The sequence below is a fragment of the Macrosteles quadrilineatus genome, unplaced genomic scaffold (assembly GCF_028750875.1).
Source record: "Macrosteles quadrilineatus isolate MER2022 unplaced genomic scaffold, UCM_ALF_1.0 Scaffold_1__1_contigs__length_201487025, whole genome shotgun sequence".
Classification (NCBI taxonomy): Eukaryota; Metazoa; Arthropoda; class Insecta; order Hemiptera; family Cicadellidae; genus Macrosteles; species Macrosteles quadrilineatus.
The window spans coordinates 111,262,267-111,289,789 of NW_026542594.1; the positions used below are offsets into that span (position 1 = coordinate 111,262,267).

Genomic DNA, 27,523 nt, shown 5'->3' on the forward strand with positions numbered 1-27,523 from the left:
TAAGACTTTCAAACCCAAAAAGAAGCGAAAGCGGAATTCAAAGAAACCAAAAAAGAATAAAAATAAATATCCTCATGTTTGGAGTAATGATGTTTTTGTTCCTAAAAACCACCGTTACGATGATACAGCCAGTGGTATAGTTAGTCCACATTTATATCCCGATCCTTGCCGTGAAATAGACTGCTTTGATAAAATGTTTCCTGATGAAACAATACGTTTTATTGTAGATCAAACGAACCTGCATTATGAATATGTGATTTCAAATCAGGCCCCAACACCTAAATCAAGGCTTCAGAAATGGAAACCATTGACAGTAGAAGAGTTCAAAGTTTTTTTAGCTATCACATTGCTTATGGTCCACAACAAAAAAAATGTTTTGGAAAATTATTGGTCAACTGACAAACTTCAACTAAACTACATACCAAACCTTATGTCTCGAAACAGGTATTGCACCATTTTGCGCCTTTTACATTTTTCAGACAACACTCAGCAAAATCAGAATGGCAGGCTTTCCAAAATAAAGGAACTGGTTGATATGTTTAGGGAAACCTTTTCTACTAGTTTTATTCCGTTTAGAAATTTATGCATAGATGAAAGTTTACTAAAGTTCAAAGGCAGACTGTCCTTCAAACAGTACATCCCATCTAAAAGAAGTAGGTTCGGTATAAAAACCTACGTGTTATGTGACTGTGAGACAGGGTACGTGCTGGACCTGATTGTGTACACTGGTAATGACAGTGATATATACAATACCGAGGATTTAGGTATTTCAGGAGCGATTGTGACTACGTTGCTGGCACCGTATTTGAACAAGGGTCATTTATTGTTTGTCGACAATTGGTACAGCAGCCCCGATCTGTTCACGTACTTACACTTGAATAAGACCAATGCCTGTGGTACGGTTAGAGATGATCGATTAGGGATGCCTGAGTTTGAAAAAGAGTTAGAGGTTGGTCAAACGGAGACATGTAACGACAAAACTAGTTTAGTTGTCAGATGGGTCGATAAACGGCAAGTCTTGATGATAACAAGTGAACATGTGGACGAAATGGTAGATAGTGGCAAAGTTCACTACCTCACTGCTCAAAAGATTATGAAGCCCGTTTGTGTCCAAGAGTATAATCTCAACATGGGATCTGTTGACAGAAGTGATATGATGCTCAGTTATGTTGAAAGTGTTAGGCGTACCCAAAAGTGGTATAAAAAGTTTTTCTTGCATTTAGTGGATCTTGCGATTCTTAACAGTCATGCTATATACCTCTGCAAAACTGGTAAAAAACCAACACTTCAAGAATTTCATCTTGAGATAATTCGTCAACTCTTCGAAGATAACATGCAAACTCAGACCCCTCGTCAGAAAACCGGTGGCCGCCCATCCCCTGGAGATCCCCCACTAAGACTTACGCAACGTCATTTCCCGACATGTGTACCTTCCACAGATAAAAAGGAATACCCAACACGTCAGTGTCACGTTTGCAAACACACATCGAAGCGGGAACGAGCAAGGCGGGAGTCACGTTACATGTGCGAAGACTGCGGCGTTGCTTTGTGCGTCGTTCCCTGCTTCAAAGAATATCACACTCTGAAGCACTACTAAAAGGAACTAAACCAGCTTGTGTACATATTGTAAATAGTTAGTTTTTCATTTACTTCAAAGGAACATTTATTTTAAACTCAAGACAAAAAGGTGAGTACTGTTATAAAAAACTTTATTGTAGGCCTAATTGTTATTATAACTCAAGGAACCCCCCCCTCCCCCCCTCCCCCATCTCAAATTTTAGTATTGTTAAAGCTTAATGTTTTTGAAGATGTCTACAAACAATATTGATAAATATTTTCTTTAAAAAAACAATTAGTACCATTTTTAAGATGACAAGTCAAAATCGTCAAAAAACGGCAAAAATACGTGGCGATCGCGGATTTTGACTAGGCTACTTAGACGGCGGTTAAGGGGTTAAAGGGTCCAATCAATTGTCATAGGACATGGAAAATTTCAATGCAAATTTGTGGAGATTTAACTTGGTGGAAGAAAAAGTAAGCAGCTTCGCAAAAAAAATAGAGACTATGAGTCACATATTAATGAATTGTCCACTTCAGGAGGCAAATAGGAGAGAACAGGAAGAAGTCTTGAATAGGAAAGGTCTAGAGATGAGAAAATAAAACTTCATATTGATGTTCTTTCTTTGGTCCAGGATCACTTCTTGAATATTAAAATGGTATAAGATTACCTGTTTCGGTCTGTGATCCTACATTTGTTGTATTGAGCAACCAGTTTCAAGGTTATAACCTCGTCATCAGGCTCTCATTGTCACTCTTGCGAAATCGTCGAGTTTTATAAACACACAAAAACACTAACATTTAAATAAATAAACACGAGACATTGATAAACGAAGACGATTAACATATCAATGTCTCGTGTTTATTTATTTAAATGTTAGTATTTTTATGTAAGAGTGACAATAAGAGCCTGATGATGAGGTTATAACCTTGAAACCGGTTGCTCCATACTACAAATGTAAGATCACAGATGGGAACAGGTATTCTTATACCATTTTAATAAATAAAACTTGACGAGAGACAAGAAAGCAATTGAGACATATTTGGTCGTGGTTGTTTGTGTACATCAAATAAATGATGACCAAATAAGTAAGAGAAAAGTGTTTTATAAAAGAGTTAAATTTTGTGTACAATCCTTTTGAACAACAAAAATCAGACTAAATCATAATGCATTTCTATGACAACGTCATCAGCTGCGGCTACACCAGCCCCCCACGGAGAAAATGAATTTATACATCGTTCTGAAAGGTAACCCGTGGTTGGATTTGTCTTCCAGAACGAGTTGTATAAGACTACGTAGATGGAGTTTGACAAGATGGTGGTAGGTTTGAGGTTCCTTCCTTTTGTCCAGTCGGCACCAAACGTTTCGTGGGCTCAGGAATAGGATTTCCACCGGCAACAATCTAGGCTGGCTTGACCCTGTCCAAAGATACCTTAGTTTCTTGGCCTCTTGCAATGATGGTAATTGTCTTTTCGTCGCGGCATATGACCTTGTAAGGGCCAGAATATGAGGCCTGTAAAGATTTCCTTAAACAGTCTTGTCGGAGAAATACAAAGTCACAAGTGCTGAGGTTCTTGAACACAAACGATTCTGGTTTGATGTGGCGTGATGCGGGTGTAGGTCTTAGTCGATTCATATGCTTATGCAGCCCTGATACCAATCCTTGTGGCTCGTTGCTCTCGTGGGAAGGTACTACGAAAAACTCTCCCGGAAGAAGCAGTGTTTCTCCGTACACCAGTTCAGTCGATGAAGCAGAGATGTCCTCCTTGAAAGCAGATCTTATTCCGAGAAGAACAAAGGGCAGTACTTCGGTCCAGTCTGATTTGCTGTGAGCCATTATAGCAGCTTTCAACTGGCGGTGGAGTCTTTCAATCATACCATTGGCTTGTGGATGCCAGCTGGTAGTGAACTGGAGCTTTATGCCCAACTGTCGCTCCAGGTCTTTAAACAAAGTCGATGTGAACTGGGATCCACCATCACATTACAACTTTTGTGGACATCCAAATCGAGCTATCCAAGTAGAGACAAATGCTCGAGTAACAGATTCGGCAGTTATTTGATCAATAGGACAAATTTCAGGCCAACAAGTACATCTATCTATGATAGTTAGACAGTGCCTGGAAGATTTTGATAAGGGAAGTGGGCCAATTAGGTCAATGTGGACATGAGAAAAACGTTCTGTAGGTGTATGAAAATCACCAAGAGGAGTAGAAACATGTCTAAGATGTGCAATGATCTTAGATCTTTGGCATGAGAGGCAAGATTGAGTCCATTTGTGGCAATCCTTAGGAATGGAAGGCCAGACAAAACGATCGCAGATAAGTTTTGTTGTGGCACGTATTCCAGGATGACTCAAATTGTGGAACTGGTCGAAAACTCTACGTCGCAGTTCTGATGGCACAAAAGGGTCTAAGAGTTCCTGTTGAGGTGTCACAGATAAGGCTCAAATGGGTTCCAGGAATTGGAACTTTCTCCAATCTAAGAGATGAGTACTTTCTGAAATGAGATTTTGAAGTTCTTCGTCTGACTCTTGCGACTTGGCTAAGGATTCATGATCTAAAACAGTTGAAATGGCTTCAACATGTGACAAAGCATCAGCAACTATATTTTGTGAGCCACTGATGTGCTTTATGTCCGTCAAAAACTCAGAGATAAATGAAAGTTGACGTAACTGAGCTGGAGGCAACTTGTCACGGCGCTGTTGAAAGGCATAAATGAGTGGTTAATGATCTGTGAATATAGTGAAAGAAGTTGCTTCCAAGAGATGACGGAAATGCTGCACAGCTTCATACATAGCGAGCAGTTCTCTGTAGTATGCAGGCCAGATGCACTGTTTGGGTGATAGTTTCTTGGAGAAAAACCCTATAGGTTGCCAAGAGTCATCGACAAACTGTTGGAGGCAAGCACCTACACTTACTCCAGAGGCGTCTGTAAAGAGACCGAGAGAAGCATCAGGTTTAGGATGAAACAATAGTGTTGCTGATGATAAGCTAGCCTTGCATGCTTGGAAAGCTTCTTCTGTCTCTGGAGTCCATGGCACAGGGAGGGAACCTTTTGAATCGGCGTCACTAAGTAAGGAGTGCAGAGGTGCTTGAAATTCAGCGACCTTAGGCAGAAACCTACGATAAAAGTTCATAATTCCCAAGAATCTGCGAAGACCACACATTGTCTGAGGTAACTGATAGTCTTGTAGAGTAGTGACTCTCTCCTGAGGTGGACGTGTTCCAGAAGATGAGACTAAATAACCTAGAAATTTTACTTCTGGTACCAATTACACATTTAGACGGATTTACAACTACTCCATAGTCAGAAAATCGTTCAAACAACATTCTTAGATGCTCTTTATGCATTTCTTCAGACTGGGAAAATACTAAAATGTCATCAATATATGCATAACAAAAATCAAGGCCGTTAATAACTTCATCTATGAATCTTTGACATGTCTGACCCGCGTTGCGCAAGCCAAAAGTCATGAATGGAAATTCAAACAACCCAAATGGAGTGGTGATTGCTGTTTTTTGGATGTCATCTTCGTGGACGGGAATTTGGTGGTAAGCCTTGGTCAAATCAATGGCAGAGAAATGTGTACAGCCTGCTAAATTGAACGAGAAATCCTGAATATGTGGTACAGGGTATCTGTCAGGAACAGTACAAGCATTTAAAGCGCTGTAATCACCGCAAGGACGCCATCTTTAGGCACCATGTGCAAAGGCGAGGACCAGGGGCTTTCAGAGGGTCGAGCAATACCAAGCTTAACCATCTCCTCAAATTCTTTCCGGGCAGCTTTCAATTTTTGAGGATGTAAGCAACGTGGTCGACAGTGAACAGGAGGACCAGGTGTAACATTTATATGATGAACTGTTTTATGTTTCACAGCACGAGGTAAGCCTGGAGGACGAATAATATCAGGGAATTCAGAAAAAACTTCTGCCAATGGCGAGGAGAAAGATATAGCTTTAATACTAGTTTGATTGTTGTTAGAAACTATTCCCTCGGCATTCAATCCCGTTTTCTTGTCAAACCAAACATTTCATCTTGCAATCGGGTAATAAGTGATAGTGTGAAAGGAAGTCTGAACCTAATATAGGTATTGAAACATCCGCTACCACTAGACTCCAAGGGAAATTACGTCTAAGGCCTAAATTAAGGGTGAGAGGCATGGTACCATACGTCTTTATTTCACTGTTATTGGCAGCCCTTAGTGAAAAGCTAGTAGGAAAACGTTTATATTTGATAAGGCATTTAGAAAAACACAAAATATCAGACTCGGTGTTGATAAGGAACCTAGTTCGTGAATTTCTGTCCATCACATAGAGACGGCCGCCAGCATTTGAACAATCCGTTGCGGCCTCTACGGATTGTTGCTGAGGTTTCCCTGAAAAGAGCATGGAGAAAGACATTTGGTAGCATTGTTTTTGAATTTTCTATGGTACCAGCACCAGTTCTTAGATGGATTAGGCTCGTTTCCTGATCTACCACGAGACTGGGAACGAACCCTAGGTCTCACCTGTGTATCTCGTACTCTGGTTTCTGATAATGCTTGTTTAGAGAGGGATTCTATTGCATTTAATAAAGAAGCGTTACCTGAAGAGACTTCACAAATACCAGGTGTTGAAGGAATGTCAGCCACCTCCATGATCTTATCAGCCAGTTCGGCCAGTTTGTCCAAGGAGAGCTCAAGATGCGTAGTCAATATGGCTTGTGAATGAGGAGGGAGTCGTCTGAGCCACAGTTGACGAAGCATGTTGTCTTGAAGGGGAGTCGAGCCCACAAGAGACCTATGATGACTCAAAAACTGGGAATGCTTGCAGTCTCCAAGGTCCTCTTCACTCAGCAGCCGCCGCAAACGTTGCTCTTCGGATGCAGAGAGACGTTCAATCAGTTTCATCTTTAGATGTATGTATTTGTCGCCTTGAGGAGGGTTTGTTATGATGTCTTCGACTTCAGCAGCAATTCCCATGTCCAATTGCGAGACCACGTAGTGAAACTTGGTGTCGTCGTTGGTAATTCCAGATATAAGAAATTGCGAGTCAACTTGACATAACCACAGACTTGGTCTTTCAGGCCAAAAGGGCAGAAGTTTGACGGCTACTCTGTTGACCGACGTGTTTTTAAAAGATCTGGGTTGTCCAATCTGTTGACGCAGTTCTTCATTCGCAGTTCTAAGTTCGGCGAGTTGAGTCTGCAGGTCTTCTAATGACATCGTTCGTTGTTAGAGGAAACACAAAAGGTTTAAACTCTTCAAAGAAAATAACAGTCTTTAGATAACGGTTGTAGTCGGGGTCACCATTTTGGACGTGGTTGTTTGTGTACATCAAATAAATTACGACCAAATAAGTAAGAGAAAAGTGTTTGAATAAAAGAGTTAAATTTTGTGTACAATATTTTAGAACAACAAAAATCAGACTAAATCATAATGCCTTGCTATGGCAACGTCATCAGCTGACACTACACATATAGGAAAGTAGCTAGGGAAATAGGAAGAACCAAGGATGCTGGCTTTTTAATTGAAAATAAATACACAAACATACACAAAGAAAGAAAAGTAATAAAAACTTCTCAATGAAGGGGAGAGGAAAAGTTAGAGCGAATCCCAATGATCCCTATTGCTCAGGGTGGTAGGGAGAAGGGAGTCATGTTAGGGTTTTGGACACATAGTGTGTCTGGACGAGGAATGAAAGTGGCCGAAGCCTAAAAAGGAAGAAGAATTTTCATGGGGAATCGGCCTGGCAAATAAGTCCCAGACTTAAGCCAGAGAGATGGTGGTGGGAACAAGGGGCTTTGGTTTATCATTTAGGTTATAATCGATTAATAAAAAAAGAATCATTTACTGACTTTCACAAAAAAACTGCAAAAACGGCACGTTGTCTGCAAACTAAATTAGGCCTTTTACCATCTCCACCTTTAACAAAAAACCCAAGAAACCAGAAAAAGCCAAATAAAAAAGGATAAATACAAATCCTTCTTCTCCTTTTTCCGGAAAAAAGGTGTCCGGATAAGAGTACTGTAAAATTAATAATCCTGTAATTAATAATACTGTAAAATAAGATACTGTAAAATTAATTATTAGCCTATTACATTTTGGAAATAGTATTTTTTGGATTAGAGGATGTTTTTTTAAACTGAAAAGGGGGATTTCAATAATTAGTGAACAATGTGCAATATCACAGATATGTAAAAACTAACACATATAAGGTATTATCACAGATATGTCAGGGGTGCCCACAAGGAGGGGCTGGCATTGAAATTCTTAGGGGGGGTTGCAAAAATTCAGGGTGGCTTAAGTTGATTGCAACAGTGTTCAACATGACAACAATCAAAAATATATTACGAAGTCACCAGATAGAAAGTTGATTAATTAATGACAATAGTTATATTATCTATACTTATTTAATACGCAAGCACGATTTTTGTGACAATTACTCCTCCGAAACTACTGAACCGATTGACATGTTTTTGGTGTCATTGGAAAGAGGGTAACGTGAAGTTGTGCAGGAAACTTTCTTTTTAGGGAAATAATGAGAGATTGAGGCCCTGGAGCCCTTTATTAGTTAAAATAGCTATGTTTAGGATTCGTGTAGGAAGTTATTATTATTCAAGATTAGCAAGACATGAGATCTAAGAGGGAGGGCACGGAATGGCTCAACTACTGAGATAGATAAAGATAATAACACGTGGCACAGACACAAGCCACACCGCGACTCAGCACAGAACGCTATGTTGACATAAAGCTCGTTAAAATACAATCAAGTAGCATAGGCTACAATACTTTACACTATTGTGTATATACTCAATTAATAAAAAAGTTAATGAAAAAGTTAATGGGGGGGGGGGGGGTAATGAAAACTACGGTTAATCCAATATAGTATAAAAACAGATGACAAACCCATTAAAACGCTGTAAACAGCCATTAACGTTACAATTTGCATTTTTATCTACAGAACTAAATATTGCACAATCATTATAACTGTGTAATAATGGCATTTCAAATCATTTATCTTGGTTCAGTTGTACAAACTGCAACGTTTAAAATTATAGCTCACTCAAACTCAACTAATAACTAGCCAAACACTGCATTGCTATAAATAACGTGTTAAAATTGAATCAACTATTCTTTAATAACACTCACACAATAATAACTTTTATTTTCTTTTATATCATAACAAAACTAGATATATAACATATGATTTTATAAAACAGGTAATAAGTAAATTGGATGATGTTGTAACTCCAACCCACCCTCTCAACATCATGCCTAGTAAAGTCCTAGGTAAAAGAGTGATCTTTTAAACACTTGCCCTAGAAGTGGCTTTGTTAAAAGGTCCGCTTGATTATTTTCACTTGGACAGTATTCCAGAAATACTTCGTTCTTATTTATCATTTCTCGGACGTAATGTTTTTGAATATCTAAATGTTTTATTCTAGCACTCATCTTTTCATTTTCAATAAACTTGATACAGCTCTGATTGTCTTCAAATATTACTGTAGGATTTTCTTGGGGGAAGCCCATATCTTTCAACAATAGTCTTAACCACACTACTTCTTGAGTGGCTAAGCTTGCGGCCATGAATTCAGCTTCTGTTGAAGAAAGAGTGACATTGGTCTGTTTTTTGCTAATCCAGTTTATAGTGCTGTTTCCTAACTTGTACATCATTCCGCTGATTGATTTTCTATCTGCTAAATCACCCCCCCAATCAGCATCTACATAGCATGACAATTTCAATTCTTTTTCCACCCCTAATTTTAATTTCTTGTCAATGGTACTTTTCAGATATCTTATTATTCGCTTTACAGCATTCCAATCACTTTGGGTGGGTTTTTCAACTCTTCTAGCTAGAATTCCAACAGCTGACAAAATATTCGGTCTTGATGTCACAGCAAGATAAAGAAGTGATCCTATTGCCTTCCTGTACATTTTGTTATTTGGCAGATCTGGTGACATAGCTGTTGAGTTGATAAATCCAACTTCCATTGGTGTTCTTGCTGGTTTAGGCCTACTGTTTTCCAGCCCATGTTCAATTATGACTTTATTTATTTTTCTTCTTTGGTGAATGTAAAAGTCTCCATCCATCTTATCAATTTCAACTCCTGAGTAGTTGTGAACAACTTCTAAGTCTTTAATTTCAAAGCATTGTGTCAGTTTTGAAATGTTTTCTTGACATTTTCAATTGATCCAACACACAAAATATCATCAACATGAACCACTACATATGTATAATTTCCATCAGTATTACTCGTATATAAACAAGGGTCGGAATTACTTTTTTCAAATCCCATGCTCATCATTGTTGTATTCAGTGTTTCATTCCAGGCCCGAGCTGCTTGTTTTAGCCCATAAATTGATTTCTTTAATTTATAAACTTTATCTTCATTATCAGATTTCACAAAACCTTCGGCCTGTTGCATATATATTTCTTCTTCTAACTTTCCATTTAAAAAGGCTGTTTTTACATCAAAATGATGCACAGTCAGATCTTTTGTCGCTGCTATGGTTAGTAAAATTCTTACTGTTGTTGAATTAACAACAGGAGCAAATATTTCATCATAGTCTTCTCCATATTTCTGTGAGTAACCTTTGGCTACTAAACGTGCCTTATAGCGCTCAACCATACCGTCATCTCCATACTTTGCTTTAAATATCCATTTACATCCAACTGCTGTTTTCTGTGGAGGTAAATCTACAAGTTCCCATGTATCATTTTTTAATAAGGCTTCCATTTCTTCTTGAGCTGCTACAACCCATTGTTTTTTCTCAGGTTCAGGCAATTTCTCCAATTGTTTCCAAGATTTTGGTTCAATCACATTTCCTTGAGCTATTAATGATAGTCTGTTAGGAGGAACACCTTTTGTTTTTCTTTCAGATTTTCTTACTTTCAAGTTAATATAATTATTCTGATGATCATCTCCATTATTATCCCCATCAATCATATATGGCTCGTCATGTTCAATCTCTTCCATTTCATTTGACATATGTTCTTTAGTTTCATTTGTTGATGTTTGGCTATCATCAAGTACATTTTTCTCATCAGTACCTTTTGGTTGATCAACTTGAACACTTCTTTGATTTTCTTCGACCTTTTCATGTCATTGGAGTAAACTGTCTACAGGCAATACCCTAAAGCTCGAATTAGTATGATTTGCATCGACATGTGGAAAGGAAGATGTGTCAAAAACTACATCTCGAGTTGTAATGATTTTCCTATCTTCGGGTAACCACCTCCCTCAACCCCGTTGATACATCTGAGTAACCAACAAATATCCCTTCTTTTGCTCTTGATTGAAGCTTGTCATTTGTCTTGTCTAGGATAAAACCTTTACAACCAAACTTTTTTTGATATGAAACATTTGGAATTTTCCTATACCATCTATGATATGGTAATACACCATCAATTGCATCTGATGGGCATCTATTCCTAACATGAGCTGCTGTTGCAACTGCTTCTGCCCAAAACGTTTGAGGAAGATTTGCTTCAATGAGCAAACATCTTGCCATGTCGTTTAATGTACGATTCATCCGTTCAGCCACTCCGTTTTGTTGAGGCGTTCTGCTACATGTTAATCTTCTCTGAATACCATTACAATTAAAAAATCCATCGAACTCTCTGTTAACATACTCTCCTCCATTGTCTGTTTGAAGATATTTAATTTTTCTTCCTGTAAAATTTTCTACTTTGTTCTTGTACTTTTTGAAAAAAATACTAATGCATCACTTTTCTTCTTCAAAAAGTAAACTTCAACCCATCTTGACCTATCATCAATAAAAGTAATGAAATATTGAGATTTTCCATGTGACTCACTTTTCATTGGTCCACAGATGTCAGAGTGAATAATGTCCAGCACTTCAGATGTTCTTTCACTTTTAGGAAAGGGTCTTTTTGTAAATGTTCCTTGAATACACACCTCGCATTGTGGAAAAAGCTCTTTTGTGTTCACTTTAATACCTTAAACCATATTTAAATTGATTATTCTTTTCAAGTCTCCAAAGTTCAAGTCTCCAAAATGTTGGTGTCAAGACAATAGACTTGATTTTTCACAGCTTATATTCATTTCTTCACTACTCTCTTGTACGTAATAAAGTCCATTTAACCTATTCGCATGGATCTTTGTCTGTCCATTCTGATCTAATATCAAAGCAGCATCTTTTTTAAACAAAACTTGATACCCATGGTCAGTAGTTTTAGCTACAGACATCAGGTTTGTTCGAAGTTCTGGTACATACAAAGTGTCATACAAATTAACGCTTAGATTTGTACTCCCATTTAAAATGTTCATATTAACTGTTCCAACCCCTCTTGCATCAGTTGATGAATTGTTGGCAAGAGATATACTTCTTCCATTTGCAGGCTTGTACTTGGTAAATTTACTGTTCACATGAGTCATATGTGAAGTGCATCCACTGTCCAAACACCAGTGTATATCTTTCATTGACAAGTTTCCAAAATAACAGTCATCTTGTACAGAAGAATTAAGTCCTACTTCTTCTAGTTTAGAAATCGCTACGTTTTGTTGATCTTTATTTGCTTTGGGACAAAATTTTGCTCTATGCCCGATCGCTTTACATATAAAGCATCGAAACGGAAAATCAACTGATTCCGTTCTATTTCTATAAGAGTCTTTTGAAAATCTTCCTGGTTGAAATCTAACTTTGTTCTGAAATTTTCCTAGCAGAGCTTCACTACTCTCTTTCTTACCATGTTCTTTTCTCGCTTCCCACTCTTCTACAATTTTTATTTTTAAAGTTTCAGGAGAAGGAAGTGCATCTCTAGTTTCAATAGCAATTCTAAAGTTTTCAAATTCATCTGACAGGGAATACAAAAGAATAATTGTCAAAATATCCTCATTAATATCGATTTCCATTCCTTTTAATTTGTCCACTACATCAAAAAACATATTCATGTAATCTCTGACATCATAATCAGGTGTCAGTTTTGCCAAAATTGGCTTCTTTAACAAAAAGGCTTTCCTTGCTGGTCCACTGGAATCATAAATGCCTTTTAATTTTTCCCAAATCTCTGTTGAAGTGTTACATCCTTTCACTTGCTTTAATTCGCTTGGGCTGATAGAGGGGATTATATCTGCCTTTGCCTTTGCATCAGTGATTAGCCAAGAAGTCATTCTTTCACCTTCTTCTAGAGGCCTTTTAATGGTTCCTAACACATAGCCAAGTAAATCATTTTTAACTAAAATTGCTTCCATCTGCATTTTCCATGTGTCATAATTATTTCTGTTCAAAAGTTCAATGTGATTACTAATATTTCTTTCCATATTCCTCACTTAATTAAGTCTCATAATCTGTTAAAATTGAATCAACTATTCTTTAACCCTCCAAGTGTCCATAGTTTAGGCCTTAATGTCCACCTATTTTTGGCGCATTTGCAAGGTTTTATTAAAACGGATCTGAGAAGCTTAAAACGATGTTAATTCTAATGTTCTATATACCATTTTGTTTGGAAAATCATGGGCTTCAATATTATATATAAAACATAAGGAACATTTTTTCAAAAAAAAAAATTTTTAGGTAAAAAAAATATAATTTCAAAAATTTTAAAAAAAAAAATAAGATCGCGCTCAATGAAATTGTATAAATTATAGGCCTATAAATATTTGAAAATAGCCACTTTGTTCTAAATTTTATGAGGATTACAAATATATAATAATATAAGGAAGTATATTTGCAAATAAATAAGTTATGGGCAAAAAACTGATTTCAGTACATAGCGTTTAGTTAAGAATGCATAGCCTAACCATAGCTAGGAATCTGGCTGATAATTTACATCAATATCACTACCTACTTCTTCAGGATCATCAACCAGCACTTCAAAACCACTTAAATCTTCTTATAATGCACCACGTATATCACTACTTTTGATTTTTAACACTAAAACAATGATAAACGTAATAAAACACATCAGTCATCGGTCTGGGGGAACCTAGCTGTTTACAAATACACGCACGTCAGCTGTCTGCTACAATATTTTCGGAACTAAAATGAATAGCGCTTAGAGACAGACCTCTGCAGAAAGCTTAGAATATTACGGAAAGAACGATACCTAACTCGATCCAGTTCAATCCGATTCAGTCAGTTATAGAGCCTTCGCCGTAAACGATGTCTGCTTGTCGAAAAATCGGCAAGTAACACTATACAAAGTGTGGTGCTTGCCGAATTTTCGTCAAGTAACACTGGGAGGGCTAATAACACTCACACAATAATAACTTTTATTTTCTTTTATATCATAACAAAACTAGATATATAACATATGATTTTATAAAACAGGTAATAAGTAAATTGGATGATGTTGTAACTCCAACATAACGTAAATAATAAAACATTAGAATGTTTTGTAAGCTACTGCTCATCATAGACAGATAGACTACCGGTAGGTGCTGTATAACAACATAGGAATTCTTAGACAAGTCATAAAAAGTGTAAAATTATATTTAGATTTAGAGATAATAAAAACACTCTTTACAAAGAATGTAACGAGAACAATCTTGTTATTCTTTTTCTTTGTTCTTCTGTTCTTTCTTAGGTTTCTCTTCAATTCATAAACAAATTCAACAAGTCGTCATATTTACTCATTGCCCAATCACAGCCTACTTAAGTCACCATGGTTACAAATCACTCAATCACAGTTTACTAAGCATTATATCGTCATCATTCCCCAGCTGTTGTACCTGAAATCTGTTGTAACATATAAAGCGCACAGCAGACAGAAGTGTAAAACGGAGCAGACGATTGTTGGCGCAATCGTGCAAGTCATTTTTCCATTTTCACCAAAGGAGCTGTGATGTTTCCAAACGATTATGTGGGAGACGGGGTAGATATATCAAGAGAAAGACACTGACTGACGGCTCGTTAAGCAGAGGTTACGAACCCTGTGTAGATAAAAATGGCAATAAAAATGTAGGTACTTAAATTGAGTTGACTTATAAATCTCTAATTTTATTTATATAGAAAGATTAATTTCCCAGTCCTGTAAAACACTGATTCACAGTCATTTTCCCGGTAATCAAAATTCAAGTACAACTTGATACACACAGAATCTCTGGTTCCCGACCTGGATGATGGCTAGTTATTTAATTGAATTTACAGTTACATATTAGTACCTGTGATAAATCAAACCCGTTATGTAAGCCACACGGTTATTAATCTCACTTGGTTTTGGATTTGCTTAAAGCCCCGTTTACACGACCCGATCCCGACCACCCTTTCCCGTTTCTGGTCCCGACCGCCCTGTCATCTGGTCGACAGAGAGTTGTCACGACCCGTTCTCTGCACCCGATCTGAGCTCAGTGCGTTGCTTTCCTTCGTTGGAGAACGTCATCATTTTAGATTTCAAAAAGTTGTTGGTTTCTTGCATCTTTATTAAAATACAAAGCTTGAGATGTGTTCCACAACAGTTTGTAAGATTTGTACACGTCGATAATTTTTTGTCAAAACGTCTTTTTCCTTCTGTGGAGTAGATTTCGTCATCTCAAAACCACGAACAAAACTTAAAAGAAAACTCAGGCACTCATATCAAGGTTGGCCTGAGAGATTTGCCTGGTGTAGAGCTTTGGAATTCACATTTGTTCCCAGCAGAAGTGAGCTATCCCCACCCTTCCTCCCTAAATCCAATAGAAATCCTTCCCGACCTCCCTACCCGATCGCCAACAAAATCATGACCAGGGGCACGCGTTTACACGATCCGCGTTTACACGTTTACAAACTTGATCGGAAATGGTTAGGGCCTGCACAGAATTTGTAAATAATATTTATGTAAACATGTCAATGACAGTTAGAAAAAGGAAGCTTTATCCAAACAGCTGTTTGTAATTTAATATATGACGTATTCTCTTAACAGATGATTAGTATTTCATAAATGACGTATGTAGTAAACATGGAGAAAAAAAAACTTGAAAAAATCACACAAAATTGGGTTTTTGATCGTCCGTTATTTTATTTCCAAAATAGTGAGGCCATATTTTAATGGCTAAGGACACTCTCGCTAATCCTGTCAGTACAATCATAGATAAAACATACCACTTTAGTAGATTTGTCATCCTTATGAAACATCTGAAGCAATTTTATAACTATATAATCATAAACTATAACTGGTCTCCTAGTTATATAACCAAATAATAAAGCACAAATCATGAAAATAACCCTAAAATAATAGAAACAAAATTTCGTCCACTCCAGCGATCAGTGTGGACTTACATGAACTAGACAGGAAAACAAGCTTAAATATTTACAATGGGATGAGGAGTCTACTTGGTGTTGCTTAGTCTATGATACAATCAAACTATTAAGAGTCATAATCGGTACTCTAATTTTCTTAAGAGTAGGCTGCGTAAATTGCCTCCTGGATTAACTAGGTTTGAGTTTTTAAAATCTAAAAAAATCTATAAATCTTCTTTTAGTTTTACAAATAATGCTGGGCGGGGGAATAATGTTTCACATTTGTTGTGTACCTCATTTATGGTGGGGAGGGGCTGGTGCTCAATTGGGGAGGGTTGCATCATGAGTCTAGGGGGGATGGGCACCCCTGGATATGTTAAAACTAACACATACAAGGTAGGTATTACCTTTGGGACTTTTGTAAATGAAAAAGTGATTTCAAGGCATGGACAACATGAGTAGTATTCATAATGGCAAGATGCCGGTTGACAGAGTTGAGGACATCGATGCTGTTTTTAGCTGCTTTAATATTTTGAAGTAGAATATCTTGGGACCCAGGAGGGGGTGCTGATACTGGGACTTGAATATCTGAAACCAAAAATAGTTTAATTTAATAGTAGGCCTAATTGCTGTTTTCTAGTTTTTATATTGTTAAATGAAGTTTGTTAACAATGGATTGTGGATAAAACAATAAATATAGTGAGTGACTTCAGTTTGTGTTTTAAAACATCTATGATGTTTGTGAATATGAATACAGAATAAAATTGTATAACTTAGGTACTTAATTAATGAGGTTATTTTTTTAATCGCAACGGTAACAAGTTCTTAAAAATACAAGTTTGTTGTAAGTTTCTTTCTGCGGGAAATTCATTTCAGCATTTAAGTACATGTTGTAGGCTAAGTAATTTGTATGATGTAGGCTAATTTGTGTAATTCAATAACTGGAATATCACTATTTACAAGGAAATTTTATTCATATTACGGATTATTTTATCAACATTCCAAACTTCCACTCGCTATGGTAAGGGGGTAGGTCTACACCAATTTATCTTGATCCAACTGGAACCACAATACAATTAATAGAGCACCTTTTAATCGACCCTAATGGGACCGGACCTAAGTCGTATAACTCAAAAGGTCGGTTAAAACGGGCAATCCCATTATTTTGAAGTCGCAATTGCTTTATTATTTATAAAATAAATAATATCTATAATATTAAAATGAAACAGTGTTTTTTTATTTCACGATTCTGAATCAACCACTCGACGGATTTTCATGATTTTTGTGTTGAAAGAAAGATAATTTTGAGAACTAGGGAATGTCGAAGCCATAATTTTAGTTTAGGGTCCCAGTTTTTTAGAAATTAAGTTTTAATTTTTAAAAAGTCTAGCAGCCGACGCTAAGATTCTAAACTAGCTTTTGGCATAAAATAATTTGCTTAACATAACAGCTGTAAACATTCAGCTTTTGTGTCCAAATTCAGCATTGGATAAAAATGTAAAGACATACTTAGGGTTGACTTATTTATACTATGTGTAATGCTAATCATTGATACGTTCAATTCTTCTGTAAGAGGATGACAGATTAATTAAATATACATAGTAAAATACTAGGATGTTCAAATAATTTTTTAAAGCAATCTTTGTAATCTTCCATTTGTTTTTGAGCAATATAGTTTTAACTAACAGCCCTGGTTAAATATAAACTATGGAACTATGAGGTTATTTTATTTACTCTTATTTTGTCATTGATTATAGGAAATAAGTAAGATTAGTAGAGATAATTAGACCACAGTTTAAAATAGTTTAGACCAAAATTAATTAAACCACAGTACAAATCGAGGCTCTGTACACGAGTCTTAATAAAAGAGGATAAATGCAAATTATTTTACTGCTCCACTTTTCAAGGAAAGATTAGAAAAATTACAATGTTTACATGTTTTAATTCTTCATGGTAGCTTTTTGTTTACAATTAATGTTTGTCTGCTTTAACTTTGTTTGGATTAGGCCCGGAAATATTGATGTCATAAAAGATCAAGAATAATCAGGAATCACGATTTTAAATTGCCACCACAACCTCAGCCGGGTTTTATACAAAGATGGATAACATAGACTGAACACAACGTCAACATTGACCTAGGATACTGCAATTAGACAAACCATCCTTTTATGAAATCGTGTTCAGTTGTGGTTACGTTTGGGGGTCCTATATCAGCGCCCTCCAACGTGAAAATATCACTTTTATTTCAACTATGAATATATTGTAGGTAGTTTAAATTAACTAATATGGGAAATTACGATGTACATTTATTCAATGAGGGTGGGTAATTATCAAGGATAGAACGATAGAACTGATAACGGTATGGATACAGGATACACATTGACAATTACGTCATTAGCTTTTCTAGCGTGTTTACTTTTTATATTCCTGCTACATGTGACCAGTTCTTTTTTCAAATGAATGTTATTTGAACCAAACAGCTGTTTCAAAACAAACTGTTATTGTTTTTACTTTTGAATTTTCTTTCTTTACACTTATTTATTTAGCAATTAATGCAGTGAAATTGATATAAAGGATAGGTGTGACGATTAGTTTTGATGTTAGGACACCAAAGTTAAATTATGTGTACTGTGAATTTTATTGGATATTATCGTTTTATTTTAGGTCGTTTCTATTCAGACCTACTGGAAATCGTGTATAGTAGTTGTATTGTGGTGATAATTATTATGGAAGAGGCAGGTATTCTATGGAAGGTGGTATCGTTGACTAGGTCTATACACTTCCCAATTGACTATTAATTACTCTCTCTACTGTAGGCTACTTATAATCAGTGTGCGTCTGTGCGAATCGGCTGCAAATCTCACTTCAGTGCTTTTTACATCGTAATAATTGCAGAATTGCTGTTTTATTGTAAAATTATCGCATCTAAAATGCATATCGTATAGGCCTATGATGGAATAAAAACATATTTGGTCACACAACATTTGTTTACAAGATGATTTTTCTCATTAAATCTGCAAGAAACTTTGTCTTTATATGTGTAAACTAGCTGATCTGAATTTTGCACGGTTTTAACTGACTACTGAATTCCCGTACGAAGGACGGGCTAACACCTCGTAATATATAAAATATAAAAATAAATAATTCAGTAGAATAACCCTAGTGAAAAAAACAATAGAAAATCATTAGACATTTAAATGATATTTAAATGACATTAAATGATACATATTGTATTGATATCATTAGATACTTAGTGATGTCAATAGATGTCTAATGATATCAAGTGGTATCATTAGAGAATCTAGTGACATTAATCACTAGACATAAGTGAACTTGAAGTGATGTCTAGTGATATCTGTTCGTCTAGTGACTTTAGTATTGATATCATTAGGAGGCGGTTCACGAGTACGGGGTTTCGTGGCCCGCGGTTATCGTTGATCTCGACCAATAATAACCGACGGTCAAAAAATGGGTTCACGACATAGAGCGTTAGCCGAGATCAAGCTTAGCCGAGACCAACGCTGGCCGTCGCTCAAGAGCAGGGATTAACTGGGAATTTTCGTTGGGAGGTTGGCAACAGCCACCTGCCGGGCCGCTGCTCGCGGTCGACGAGCCCCAAAACAATAGGATGACGTTGCATCATAATGATTGGTTCACAAATTATTATAATTAAACGGTGTATTTACTGATATCGTATAAAAGGTTGTGGACTTGCACTTGAATTCATTTTATACTAAGGTTATACAATTTATCATTGAATTATGAATAATACACGTTTACTAAATACATTGAATCGGGAAAATGCAATTATGTTTTAAAAAAAGTGTATACAAATTTTAGTAATGTTTGCAATCAAATTCGATTACCGGTACCAATTATGTTAAAAAATAAGACATACTTCATCAGGTTTGCAGTTGTATCCAAACGTTCAAATTATTTAATAAAATGACTGCTCTTTTCAAACATTTATGAATATCCTTTATGTATCAGTAATTTGTATAAAAAATAAATTTGGAGCAACAACTGGCTATTATTAGGAGCCGAGATGCCTTCAAACGTAAACAGTAATAAACATAAATATAAAATGGCAAACCTACAATAACATTTTATGACACCAAGATCTTTTAAATCGGTTCACAATTGGGGCTACAAACAGCAGGCCTAAGAACTAAACCTTTAAGAACATTTGCGCGCGCCAGACGGGTAGAGCGCAGCCCTAGCACGAGAAAACAGGTTATAATTTAACGTTTTATTATGTTTTAATACAACGTTTTGTATATTTAACTATAGAATTTATCTTTTACCTCATCAAATTGAAGCAATTTATTGTAAATCCCGATATGACAAATATTAAGACATTATCAGATGAAAAGGTCTTTCTTTAACACATCTTAAATCATAAACATAATAATATTGTTAAAAGTCAAAAATGGAAAGAGAAAATATACTCAATTCTGGGCAGAAAATAATTTAATTATTCACAAAAGAAAAGTTACTCAATCATAGTAAAATGCTACCAAACAACAATTTCTGTAATCACAACATAACAATTCATCCCAAAAATCATATGTGTTAAAATTATTAAAGTTCATATTTTCATAGCAGCTGGAAAAAGACAAAATATAATATAAACCATAGATTATTTAAATGAAATGTTTGAATACTATATCCAACATTCTCCCACCTTTTGACTTTCAAAGTCAAAATATTAATTATCGCTTCAGGTATCTTCGTGTTGGTCTAATTTTTCTTCCTCTTTGTGTATAAAAAGGTTGATCATGTTCACGTTCAACACCTTCAGCCCCTTGCTTGTCTTCTAGCTTTTAACACAGTATCGCTTGCATATGACACATTTGTCAATAACTGATTTTACAGTTCTTCTTCCACTAATAATCCAAACTTCTTCTCTGAGAATAGATAACAATCCTTGGACTCCAACATGTGAATTTTCTTCATGTTTGTATTGTATGTATCTGTGAACAACGGGATGGTTACTCGGCAATACGATTGGAAGATTAAAATTTCTACTATCAGGTATCTCTGTGATTTTTGTTTTTAACCTTAATAAGCCATCACTGTCTTCAAACGGACACAATGAACTCAATTTTTCATCCTTGATACTATGGAAAGCGTCTTTCTGAATAAGTTTAAATACTTTATTTTGTGCCTTAATCAATTCATCAACCGATAATTCTCCTGATATCTTTTGTTTCGACATATTTGTGTTAGAACAAAATCTCAAAATCCAGCCTACCAACCTGACGATTTTATCAAATCTGGAGAAATATATGTAATACCAACAATCTGGTTCAGGTTTTGAATTCATAATAATCTTTTTAGTTGATTTGATCTTCCTAAGTTCAGAATTTACTTCTTTCTCATCACAATCATCACTGAAGTTTTGGTTAGGCCACAAGTTTGATGAGTTTCTTAGCCATTGTGGTCCCTCCCACCATTTCGACTCCACTAGCTGCTTAGGAGAACATCCACGTGACGGCAAATCAGCCGGATTCATATGGCCTGGAACATAATTCCAAGATTCAATGTTACTAAGGGATCTTATTTCCTTTACTCCGTTCCAAACAAACACTCCCCAGTAATCTTCTCGACGAATCCATGACAAAACGGTGGTTGAGTCGGTCCAATAAAATGTTTTGACATTTTCAAATCCCATACTCTTTAAGACATTGTCAGTTAGACGAGCGCCAATGGTAGCCGCCAACAACTCCAGTCGAGGAATAGTCATCTTCTTGACAGGTGTAACTCTACTCTTCGCTTGAACTAATTGAACTGTGACAAGTCCATTAGATTCACCCCTCAGGAAAACCGCGGCCGCATAAGCGTCCTGGCTTGCATCACAAAAACAGTGAACTGTCCAAGAAATATTCCCTTCGATTTCATTTCCAAAATATCTTGGAATTTTCAAATTTTAAAAAATCTCAAGTTGCTTTGCCCAATCTAAAAACAAATGTTTTATCTCTTCTGAAACCTTGTCATCCCATCCAATTTCACTTTCCCTTGTTTTCTGCATCAATATCTTAGGCATGAGTGTAGCAGGACAAGTTATACCTATGGGGTCAAACAACTTGTGAGCAAAAGACAAAATAGATCTCTTTGTGACTATTTCAGTTTCTCTAAACGCAAAGTTTTCAAAATTCAACTCAATCATGTCAGTATTTTTGTTCCAATTTAAACCTAAGATAGGTGTCAAGGTAGAATCATTTTTGAAACTCTGAATTTCTGTGTACTCCCAACTCCGAAGACAGAATCTAGCATCTTTCATTACAGAAGTCGCTTGATCTACAAATTGATTCAAATCTGAAAAGTCATCAAAACTTGCCATACAGTTATCTACATAGAAACTTCTCGACAGTGTCTCTACTACTTTTCTTGAGTAGTTTAACGATCCTGAATCTATCAAGTCTAATGTTTTTTCTAAATGAAGTTTGATTACTGCACTTAGCATAAATGGGCTACAAGTAACTCCAAAGACCACTCTAGCGTGTCTGTAAACAACCAATTGACCCTCTTCATTAATCCACAAAAAACGAAGAAAATCTCTATCGTCCCTATGTACACCAATCTGCAGAAAAGCCTTCTCGATGTCAGCAACAACTCCATATCTGTGTAGTCTAAAACGATTTAATATGGACGGAATCAATTCAATTAGGTTGTCACCTTTTTCTAGACAATCGTTCAACGAGGGCTGATTCTTTTCTTTAGCAGATGCATCAAATACAGGTCTCAATTTCGTGGTAAGACTGTTTTCTTTTATCACATGTCGATGTGGTAGGTAGTGACCAATTTCCAAATCAGCATTGTTAACCTTCTCTATGATACCTAATTCCTCCCAGTCAGACAACACCTGTTGATATGAACTAAGATATCCACTAGAAATAAGTTTATTCGTAAGATTACCGAGTCTCTTCTGTGCTACTTTCAAATTAGTAGGTAACGGCGGGTGATCTTCAACCCATGGCAATTTGACCTGATATCTGCCATCATTGAAACAGATTCTACAAAATGTTCCATTGTTCTACTTTTAACTGAAGATTCACTCTTTACCTCCACTGGATCCTTGATTCCTAAAATATCCAAACTCCACAAATCTGAAATGGATTTATTATCAATAGGGGATAGTAAAGAAGTTACTGCCATAGAACTGGACCTGCTATTCCCTTCAACAGTGGCTCTTCCCGTTAAAGTCCACCCCAACAAAGTGTGCATCGCAACTAACCCGTTGGAAAGCAGATATCATTTCTCAGTGTAAAGTTTCCCGGCAACGTCTGCACCTATCAGAACTTCAATAGGCCCGTCTCCATCTGTTACATTAATTCCCAGTGTTCCAAGCTCTATGGACCAAGGACCAGGCTTAACTGCTGTAACATCGTTACAAATTACATCTTGATCAAGAACGGCAAAATTGCAGGCATAACTGTTATTTAAGTCACTTAGTCTAACCTTATAACACGCATGTTCAATTGTTTCAGTACTAGTGCCACCAAATAAAGCATGAGCTAGCTTCTCCTTTCTGACTATGTCGTAGCCAAATTTGGATACTTAAATAACATGACCTATGTTTTATATGAATTTTATGGAGGAACAAAAATTGTACTAATTTTAAACAATACAAATTCTTAGACAAACCTAACAGTGTTTGATGGAACCATTTTTATTTTGATATTATTCAGCTGAAATAAAAGGATTCAAAATTGCTAAAATAAATATAAAACATTTATGCAATAAGATTCGATTGCAATTTAAATTTATATGAATATGTTAAGCTATTAGTTATATTTTTACTTAGTAATAATTAATTAAAATGTCTCAACAGTTACTTTTTACGATGTTTTGCATGTTTTCGGCAATCAGTAGTAAACAAATTAAAAAAATAAATATCATGTTGAGGGTAATGAAATTGTTCGGAATTTAATGGCGAATCCGAATATAACATTCTTTTTGCTAACAAAAAAACAATAAATGAGCAAATGAGATAATCCCGACATGATGTCACCTTAACCCTGCCCCCTAGCAGGGTTAAGTTGAAGTCCAAAACCATTGTTATTTACGCCCGAGATTATCCAGTTTGCGCTAGACCATGACTCGTGAACCCGACATTTGGCCCGGGGTTTTCTCTAATTGAACCCGTGAAGCCGACTTTTTGCGCTCGGGTTTATCCCTGTCATATTTGGGTTAAGTTTAACTGTCTGCGCCCGAGCGCGGGTAACCTTGTACTCGTGAACCCGATTTCTAAGCCGCGGCGCAAAAAACCGGCTATAACTGGATTTTGCGCTCGAACTAAGGATAACCCGTGACTCGTGAACCGCCTCTAGGTGATTCAATGATATCATTTGGTTACTTAATGATACAATTAAGGGCGTAACAAATCGGTGTCTAGTGATCATCAGCTACTTAATTTTGCCAAACATAAAAAAAAATTGTTTTACTGAAAGATTTACCTAAAATAAAATGAACTCAGTTAGTTTTTATTTATTTATGAGCTAGGAAAAAAGTAAGATTACTATGAAAATTCAATATTTTCTTTGGATTTTTTCAATAATACTGGTCCTGTAAGTTTTTATTTATATATATTTTTTAAATATTTAACTTTTAAAATTGAAAAGTAATCTCTGCTTGGAAATTGTAATATAACATCATAATTTTAGACTGGGAGGCAGTGTTGGTTGTAGCGTTGTAGCATGTGTTTTTCTGAATGTAGGCTATACTACACATTTCAAGAAGGGGACATATGCATTTTAAAGTTGAGTTTATTTTAAAAGTAAAACTCTAAGGGTTGGAAAATAATTTATTATTACTAGTAAATACAAATACAACGTAAATTTATTTTATTTTAAGAGTAATATAACACTAAAAATATGTTAAGTCTCTAACTTGGACTTAACTTGGCACGCTACATGCGCACAAACTGGAGACAGACAGACCGTCAGACGACAACATTCAAATTCAACTGTCAACGTCTGGCGATGGACTGGACACAAATCCACAATCCAGAGGATCCAAGGCAACCGTGGTCCGTGGTAGCCGTCCTCGGCGAGTTTATTTATTTCGGTATTTATTTGCAAATGGATTCACAATTTTTAGAGGGAAATTGCAATGATCTATGTGTGACAACTACCTAGTTCGTTCTAGTTGAGTACGTTAGTGAAACAACGATGGAAGCTACATAAACATCCAAGACTACAGTACACAAGAAAGATAACCTCAAATATTACAGTTCTTTGTCAGTTTCAATTATGAGTTGTTATTTCGTGACTGAGTATTGATATAGCCTACATCTTTTCACGTTTTAATCCTTAGAGCATGTAAGTATAAAAGTGATTATAAGTTAGTATTTTAGGACATTAGGCCTTGGCCTAGACTTAGCAAATAATTAAATACAAGAAACCTCAAAACAGGTTTTAAAAGGATAGGCCTAGTTTACAGTTTTTAGTTATGTACACCTGACCAAATGTATAGGCCTAATGTTGTATACAATCTACAATTAGGCTAAAACTTAACTTGGGTAGACTTCCGTATCTGTTGGCACAAACAACCGAATAATTAGTTAAGTTTTGAGACTTTACCTTTTGTGCGTACATTTTCAACTTTACAGGTGTATATTTGCTGAACATTTGTTATGGCCTTAAAGTGTCCTAGAGGCAATCTGGAGAGTCTCCTCATACGTCTGGTTACAGGTTTGACCACAACAAACATATTTCTCCTGAAATAACAAAAAAACTAACAATTAAGCAAGCTTATGCAATGTAGTAAATTGACAGTTTAATGCACTAACCTACTCACTTTCATCAGAAGAAATATGCATATTTAGGGGAAAAGCTATAAATAATTATAAATACCCCCGCCGCAGCAAACCTGCAGACTAAGCGAATTTCCATTTGCCTGATTGGATTTACACTAAAATGTCTCCTTAAAAATATCACAGATATTTCCCATTTAAAAAGAACTAGTTGTTTCCAGTTAATATTAACTTTTTTCAATATCATTAAATAACCTTTTAACTTATCACTACGAAAAATACCCCCGCCGCAGCAAACCTGCAGACTAAGCAAATTTCCATTAGCCTGATAGGAATTACACTAAAATGCCTCCTTTAAAATATCATATTTATTCCTTATTTAAATAGAATTAGTTTAACTAGTTTTTAGGTTTGCTGCAACAGGGAGGGTAAAAAGGTGGTTTTTTTTAAGTTAATAGTTTAGTAAGAAATTAATGTATTTTCCAAATTCGATCAAAATATGTTCATAAACAAGCAAACTACAACAGTTGACTTATTCTCCAAGTATAATCCTCCAAGTATAACATGGGGATTTTAAATTTACAGTTTTTTGAAATTTTCTCCGTAACCATTAGGCGCACAATAATGCTTCAATATACTAAATTATTTGTTTTTTTATGCTTTACAAAATGGTATGAAAATAAATTGTAAAATTTTGTGTTTTCAGGGTCAAAAATGGGAAAACCCTATTTTTACCCCATAAAACCCCCCATAAACCCCCGTTCCTATAGTCCGATCATGCTGGTTCGCGAACTCGTTCGAATAAATGTAGGTTTACACGTTTGTACCAAATTTCATCAAAATCGGATCATTTTTGCTCGAGTTATCGTGCTAACGGACACATATATATGAATTTGAACGGATGGTGTTTTTGGCCTCTAGGGACCTCAAAACGAAAAAATAAATCGGCCCCGGGTCCAGGTCTTACCATGAGTACTACGGTAATAGCTTATTCCCTATATGGGAAATTCGCTAAAAGGAAAAACTTTTAAGAGCTTAACTTTTAATTAACAATAAATAAAAATGTTAAGCTCAATACTGTTTTAATAAAGGTTCTAACAGAGTAGGCTTAGAATACTGACTGAGACCAGTAAAAATGTTCATCTTACTTTTTAAATGTTAAATAAGAAACTCTTCCATACTATGTTTCTTGTAAACACTCTAACGTCTTTAGCCAGATTACCTTAGTTTTGTTCTTTAACCATTATTTTTAGATCATCAAAAGCGCGGCATCTGGACATTGCTAAGTACAATGCCCCACGCTGAAAGCAGGGCTCTGGCAGATAAAGACCAACTTTTTTAAGTGTCTGTCCTTGACTTTTTGTAATGTTCATGGCAAAAGCAATTCGACATTGGAACTGTCGACGTTTTAATTGGAAAATTTCCTTGTGGTGGTTCTAAACTTAATTGGGGCAGTAACACTCGTTTTCCAGCCCAACTTCCAGAAATAATTTCAAGATTTAGGACTTTGTCATTCATCTCTTTCACCATTAATCTGGTTCCATTAACCAGTCCTTTTTGTGGATTTAAGTTTCGTAGTAAAATTACAAATTTTAAGGCATAACTTGTGAGGAGGTAAACCACTTGGTGCTAAAGTAAAATAAATTCATCAGGTACATGCAACTGGTCTCCCTCTTCTTGAATCAAAGTGTCCACTGAGTAGTATACTCGACTGTCATCATTTAGTTGCTCAACTTTTTTATTATTCATTTCGTCACAATGTTCATTCTTATGGTGAAAGTATTGCATGATTTTTTGTCTTTTTTAAAGCATCTTCAGAGAATCCTTCACAGAAGATTTTGTCAATGATATTTTCATTCACAATACATTGTGGTGGAAGACGTATCAATGACTCACCAAGATCATTATGGTAGCTCTCTTGGCCAATCCCTATTCCTAAAAGATATTCAGCAAATATTGATTCACTTGGATTGGCTTTCATGTTTTAGCAAGTGAAATCTTTTTAAACATTGGCCATAAAGCTGATCTTATTATTGAATTTTCTACT

General features: G+C 35.9%; 1 protein-coding gene across 4 annotated transcripts in view; it reads right to left on the reverse strand.

Moving 5' to 3' along the window:
* Window positions 1–27,523, reverse strand: part of LOC128983277 (uncharacterized) — a 146,263-nt gene that overhangs the window by 106,744 nt on the left and 11,996 nt on the right. For 3 of the 4 annotated variants that reach the window (XM_054402536.1, XM_054402527.1, XM_054402519.1), the window contains 2 exons: window positions 25,304–25,440; window positions 16,127–16,307 (listed from right to left, as the gene is read on the reverse strand). In XM_054402536.1, the coding sequence (XP_054258511.1) occupies window positions 16,127–16,307; window positions 25,304–25,433 (311 nt within the window). In that variant the 5' untranslated portion in view covers window positions 25,434–25,440. The remainder of the gene's footprint in view (window positions 1–16,126; window positions 16,308–25,303; window positions 25,441–27,523) is intronic. The other variant, XM_054402544.1, reaches the window with a different exon arrangement.